Source organism: Lycium barbarum, chromosome 12 (assembly GCF_019175385.1).
Source record: "Lycium barbarum isolate Lr01 chromosome 12, ASM1917538v2, whole genome shotgun sequence".
NCBI lineage: Eukaryota > Viridiplantae > Streptophyta > Magnoliopsida > Solanales > Solanaceae > Lycium > Lycium barbarum.
In genome coordinates, this window is record NC_083348.1 from 59,687,484 (window position 1) to 59,694,557 (window position 7,074).

Sequence of the window (7,074 nt, forward strand, 5' to 3'; positions counted from 1 at the left end):
TAACTGCCAAAGGATCGAAAATATCTCCAAGCGTCATGAAATTCCTTTGAAGGGCATCTTAGAGATCGAACTATTTGATGTGTGGGGTATCGACTTCATGGGTCCCTTCATACCGTCCAAGGGGAATAGGTACATACTGGTTGTTGTAGACTATGTCTTGAAGTGGGTGCTATTGCACTTCCCGTAAATGATGCTAGTGTGGTGGTAATATTTCTGAAGAAGAACATTTTTACAAGGTTTGGAACCCCTCGAGCCATCATCAGCGATCAAGGTACACACTTTTGCAATCGGCTCTTTGGTAAATTATTGCTCAAGGATAGAGTGAAACACAAGATAGCGACTGCTTATCATCCTCAAACAAGTGGTCAAGTGATGGTATCGAATAAAGAAACTAAGAGGATTTTGGAGAAGACCCTATGAGAGTGGGTAGGAAATATTGGTTGCTGAAGCTCGATGATGCTCTGTGGGCATACAGAATAGCCTACAAAACTCCGATTGGCACATCTTCCTACAAACTCGTCTTTGGTAAGGCATGTCATCTACTGGTTAAGTTCGAGCATACAGCATATGGGGCGATAAAGAAGCTGAATTTAGACATGGTTCAAACTAGAGAAAAGAGACTATTGCAGCTGCACGAGTTGAAGGAATTTCGCTATCATGTCTATGAGAACGCGAAAATGTACAAGGAGCGAACTAAGAGAATTCACGACAAGTGCATCCAACCTCGTGACTTTAAGCCTAGGCAGTTAGTATTGTTGTATAACGCTAGGCTGAAGATTTTAGGAGGGAAGTTAAAAAGTAAGTGGTCTGGTCCGTTTGAAGTTGTTCGGGTAACCGCACATGGAGCGGTTGAGCTGAAACCGCTGAATGCAGAGTGGACATTCTTGCTAAATGGGTAGAGGATCAAGCACTAGTTTGGAGAGGTCATAAATCCAGAGAAGACCTCAGTGGATCTAGAAGAGGCTTGAGTAAAGCCTACGTCGTGCTGCGTTAAATTAAGCACTTCTTGGGAGGCACACTGTGTTTGTAAAAGTAGCATAAAGAAAAAGAAAAATACAACGTTTTTGTACTGGCTGGGAGACAACCCAACGTTTTTGTACATATAGGTCACGTTTGTTCATGTTGCAGGACGAGGGAAGGAGGAAGACCACAAAATTATCAAAAAATGATCCAGGTGTGATGTATGAGTTGGACCCGCGACACAAGACTAACGTCTGCACTTCAAGTTCCTGCAACTAGATTTTGCGCATTGGACCCGCGACGCGGGGCCAATACTTGATCAACATTTTACTGCAACTGTTTTTTGTGCATTGAACAGGCGACGCGGGTGTGACGCCTGCAAAGATTTTTGTTGAAAAACTAAATAGTCTGCATTGGACCCGCGACGTGGTCTCAACGCTAATAAGGCGGTTCAATTTTTTTTTAAAGGATAGACCCGCCCCACCATTGTTGCTTAAAAATAAAAGGGATGATTCTATGCCCGCAAGCTGTTCATAAAAATGCTCGAATGAATTTTTATGTGGAATTGTGAAGTCTTTAGTAGAAATATGACATCAAATAGTTGTACGAACCCTTGGATATCAATTGTGCTTCACTAATTATGAGTTGGGTTGAGAAAAATCATGAACCACCAACCCAAAGTCCTAAAACATGAACTAGTTAGCTTATTGATTTTTGTTTTCTTTTGATTCTAGTCTAATTTAGTTAATTTCTTTGTTTTCCTTTTTTGTAATATAGTTTGAAGTAAGTATGGGGTCGTTTTACGACTCCTTGGTCTTTGAAATTGGATTCATTGTTTGGTAGTGTTTGTTTTACAGGCAAAATGGCTAACACCAAGGGTAAAGGAAAGTCGGCTGCGACCTCCACCTCTCAGGGCACGAAGAGGGCTAGAGCTAAACCCTCAACAACAAAGAAATTCATGAAATCCACTTCGGGGGGCAAGCAACCCAGTGCACCTATTCCTCGTCCTCCACCTGGGAGACCTCAGCCGGATCTACTTGGGCATGCTGAGGATTGGTATTCTTAATTCAAACCCACACTCGGGTACATGCACGAGCGGGCCATAAACCCATCCACTCTGGAATGTAGATTCCGAAATGTCTAAAATAAGATTGTGGAGATGCGGTGGGTAAAAGTCTTTGACTCACCAGGGACGTGAAACATTGATCTGGTATTGGAATTCTATGCTAACATCCGATTTCCTCAAGACGGTACATGGCCGAAGAGTGTTTACTTGAGGGGAGAGGGGGTGCCGATCTCGGCGACGACATTGTGTGCACATCTTGGGGTCTCGGATTATCCCACTGAGCCATTGGAGAAGTTCAGCAGATGGCCTGACTACAAGGCCATCCGAGAGACATTGTGTGGCCCAGATTTGAGAGCTTCATGGGCCTGTTATGCATGCAAGTATAGGCGCCACAAATTCTTAAGGATGAGCAATTTTTTCTAAGAAGCCAGAGTGTGTCTGTGTCACTTAAACTACAGCATCTTGTCGTTGGAGCACTATTCTGAAGTGCAAAAAAAAAAGTGTGCATTGTTTTCTTTTTAATGACGGGACAACCCGTCAACATAGGGCACTTGATGATGCAAGAGATGAAAAAGGTTCGTAAGAGTGTACCTCCGAGACTGAGTTTTAGAAATACCCTCAGGTCATACATACTTCCCCTAGATGAGAACTTGCATAGGCCACATGACAGGGTCGTAGGAGCACCAGAGGAGATACTTGACATTTCGAATGTCAAAGCACCGGAGCTCAGTATGAAATAACAGCTGACCCCGACTGAAGAAAGAGCGGGCCAGAGCACTTCGTTAGCCCAACGATACAAGATGGCAATTTATGCGGGCGAAAAATTTGATGTGAATTTCTCTGGTGCATTTGCTGAGGTCTCTCACACTCCATACTCTCGGGCTCTTGTGGGTGAGGAGTCCAGACTGCCGGCTGATGAGGATGTGAATTCGATGGACTTGAAGGAGGCCGACATCACCGCTAGTGAAGAGGTGAAGTCGCATATGGCAGAGGAAGAGAATGAAGAAGATATTGAGATTGAAGCTGAGCTTGAGGATGGCGAGGCTGATGACTTTGATGAGGATGATTAGGACCTAGTGGGACCCAGGGAGTATCTCTCGCCTTACTTTTATTTTTATCTTTTCATATGCTTTGAGGGCAGTGCATGCAAGTAAGTATGGGGTGGGAGTACGTCGCGAGATAGAGGATGCTTATGCCTTAGGGTTTTTTTTTAGGATCTAATTTTAGTTTAGTCTTTATTTTTAATTAGGATTACTTTAAAAAAAGATTTTGTTTTTTTTATTAGGCCCTCGGTAGTGGCATGAGTCATCCGTTAGGATTTCTGTTTTCTTTTTGTTTTTATTTCTTAGTTATAGAAAGCGTTTTTCCTGATGACGGGTTGATGACAACCTGCTTAAGGGGAAATTAGTCCTTAGGATAGGTGTATTCAAATTCTAGGTGCACGGGTTAGGTGAAGTATTGGTATATGAGTGATCTTAAAAAAATTGTGAAAGCATGCCTTGATATTGTGTTACCTTGCTTGAAAGCACTTGCAAATTGGTTTTGTTTGACTCGTTATGACCCACTTGGCATTGTGATTTCTATTGCTGTTTGATTCGAGGGACAATCGGATCCCTCTTGCATTGATTGTGTGCTATGTGTGTGTAAGGTTTTGCATTTGCATCCATGCTTGGTATTGACATCTAGAACTTGCCCTGTGTGTTCGCGAAGCGAAATGATGTTCGGTTGAGCCTAGAAAATGATAGAGGCGTTTGTTTCATTAGTCACTAAAAAGCCTAAAAAGTTATCCTACCAACTTGTAAATAGCACCCTAGGTAACCTCTTTAAGCCTTTAGCCTTTTCGCTGATAGCAGTGATTAGCCTCTACCCCTTCGTTCTATAAAACTTGATTTTTTATCTAAAGACTCTATGAGCACTTTAATCATTTACTTATATAATGGAAGTTGGGGATGTGAATGAAAGAGAGGAAGTGGTTGGTAATTGTAATCTAGGAAGACTATGGGAGCACCGAATGGAAAGAACTAATTCACTTGTTGGTTGGAAATTGAAAAAAAAAAATCTGAAAAAAGACAAGAAATAAAAATGAAAAACATGTAGCGAAAATTTTTCCCATTTAACTTGTGTAACTTTTAAAAGAGTGGTGCTTAAACAAAGAAAAAAATTGGGTGACTTGGGAGAAATTTAAAGGTTGGTTGGTATTGAATAAGGGCTACTGAAGAAATTGTGCAACAATGATAGGAGTATATGTATTAAAGTGCTTAGGGAGTTTAGTCACTACTATCCAAATAATTCCTACCCGTCTCTTAGCCTACATTACAACCCTCGAAGTCCTACTTGATTCTAGGCTCGTCTTACTTATATTAGTGGAGTGGTTACACTACGGGAAAGCCTATGGAACGTCGTACTTTGCATATGATATTCTTTGTGAGAGTGAGTGTAATTATTGATTTCAAGTCCATTGATTTAAACATATGTGAATCTTGAGAGATATGGACTCCTTCCTTTTGGTGAGGGCACATAATTAGCAATAGAGAGGTGAAGTGTTGATTTCTTGATCATAAGCATGTTTACATGCTTTAAAGTGGTGTCGTTGGGTCAATTGGTTTTACAAATGAAGTGCTTTTAAGGAAGATGGTCATTGTTGCTAAAAATGAGGTTTCAAATCTTTGGCATGGCTTTCGTAACTTGGCCTATTTTTTTGGGTTTTAAAATCTTTCTTTAGAGATAGCCATACTAACTGAATCCCGTTGCAGACCTATTTGAATGAGTTAAGTGAGAAGTGTAGTTTGGTGTTGGTTTGTGGCTGCTCAAGGGTGAGCAAAGTCTAAGTAAGGGGTGGTGATATTGGGCACAAATATCTATGTTTCGTGTCATTTTACATCTCATTCTTATGACTTTTATGCTTAATCTATGATGAAATCGTTGTATTTGAGCTTATGTCGAAATATTTCATGTGTCTAGGTACGATGAAGACAAACGACGGGAACCAAGCAGTTTTGGTTGATTCTGGAGGTGATCTTGTGTGCACGGGTGAATGAGAGAAGCTTGCGACACTTAGGATAATTTCTGGAAAGATTGAGAGCAATTGTGCCAGCCTCGCGTCACGGATGCAATATGGAGTGACACTCAGGTGTTAGGCCCGTGTTGCGGGTCCATGACGAACAAACCAAGCTGCAGAACTTTGACAATTCGTGTCACGCCCGCGTTGTGGGCTTAGCACAAATTGGGGCGAAAATCACTGAAGACCCCGCGTTGGACCCGCGACGCATGGCCAAGCGGGAATGCCCAGTTTTGTCCGATTTAGTTAGGATTAGGACCCTTTTATTTGGTTAACAACCCTAAACTATAAATATATGTTTTGTTCGATATTAATGACGTGCTGGGATTATTCCAATACTAGTAAGCCGGCATATTACTTTCTCTCTAGATTTTATTTTATTTTCATATTTTCAATTCAAGATTATTCATGAATTCTTGTTGTTCATTGAGAATCATGAGTAGCTAAACTCCTTAATTCTAGTGTTGTGGCGAAAGACATGATAGTTAGTTTGGCGACAATTTCTATCAATTAACTTTTCATATTTCGGGTTACTTATTTATTCTTGATCTTAATTGTTTGATTATCTGGCCAATAGTTTAACACTATCTGTGGCGTGTGAATTGAGCTAGGGATAGGAAATTTTCATGAGTCATAAGAATAAATAGGGCTTGTTCGATATAATCGTCTCGCTAATGAAGATAGGAATATGCCCTTTAGCGTTTCTTAGTTGAATACGGAGAAGTAAATGCATTCTTTTTACCTCTGGCGACCATAGGGATATAGGCGTTATAGTAGGATCTACAGGCGTGTGAGCAACTCGGAAGATACTCATAAAGTTATAATTAACCCGTCAACTAGTAACCCAGGAAGTAAGGTCGGTAGAATTGTCAGAAGATCAACTGGATTGTCGAAAGCCATGACCCTAGAACTTCCCCTCATCTTATAAATCTTACAGTCTTTCAAAATACACTCAGTCACAAAAACACCCATCACAAATTGTTTACTTTTCAGTTTTAGTTTAGTTACAACCAACACTTTGATTTTCACTTTCTTAAATTGTTTTATTTGAATTTGAATTAGTTTAACAGTAGAATCTAAGTCTCTGTGGGATCGATATCTTGACTTAAAAGTCTATATTACTTGTACGACTGCGTATACTTGCGTGTGTGTTTGGGAGCAACAAGGTGTCCTACATCTTCGCCCATAAAGAGCTTCGAACGGTCCCATGAGGTTAGCATGATAATTGTTATTATAAGAACACTTAATGGTCATCCCAATTATCTTTAAAATCAAGGACACATGCCCTCAACATATCCTCAAGAGTCTGAATAGTATGTTCTACCTGACCATCTGTTTGAGGATGAAAAGATGTACTGAGATTCACCTTCGTGCCCAATCCTTTCTAAAAATATCTTCAGAAGCTCGCTGTGAACTGAGCACCACAATTTGAAATGATAGACACTGGGGTTCCATGCAACCTGACAATTTTATTGATATACAACTTAGTAAAATATCTGTGGTCTTGACTGGCAAAAAGTTTGCCAACTTAGTAAGTCATTCAATGATCACCCAAATAGAGTCATGTCTACGGGATGAATGAGGTAGACCTTCTATGAAATCCATATTTATCATCTCCCATTTCCTTACAGGAATATCAATATTTTGTGCCAAGCCACTAGGTCTCTAGTGTTCGGCTTTTATTTGCTGGCAATTCGAACACTCAGCCACAAAATATGCTACATTATTCTTCTTATAATTCCGCCAATAAGTATTTTTAAGATCATGGTACTTCTTAGTGGAACCTGGATGAATGGAATATCTTGAATTGTGAGCTTCCGACATAATTCACTCTTCCAGCTCATCTACATCTGGAACACATAATCTGCCTCGGTACCTCAAGGTACCATCATCTCCTCCTTGTTCAAAAGATATCATCTTATGCTTTTGAATCCCCTCTTTTTAGCTGCAACAAGTAGGGATCCTTATACTATTTCTCCTTAACTTCAAC

The 7,074-nt window shown here is 40.4% G+C and overlaps 1 protein-coding gene across 1 annotated transcript; it reads left to right on the forward strand.

Moving 5' to 3' along the window:
• Window positions 1–416: 416 nt before the first annotated feature.
• Window positions 417–2,026, forward strand: LOC132624293 (uncharacterized). Its single transcript, XM_060339097.1, has 2 exons — window positions 417–798; window positions 1,818–2,026. Exons 1-2 carry the CDS (start codon window positions 417–419, stop codon window positions 2,024–2,026), a joined length of 591 nt encoding a protein of 196 aa, XP_060195080.1.
• Window positions 2,027–7,074: the final 5,048 nt, after the last annotated feature.

Bases quoted from the DNA above. Each gene is read 5' to 3' on its own strand.
- LOC132624293 (XM_060339097.1), top strand. From the start codon at position 417: ATGAGAGTGGGTAGGAAATATTGGTTGCTGAAGCTCGATGATGCTCTG. The intron at 799-1,817 runs GTAAGTGGTCTG...TTTGTTTTACAG, and splicing joins TTTAGGAGGGAAGTTAAAAA to GCAAAATGGCTAACACCAAG.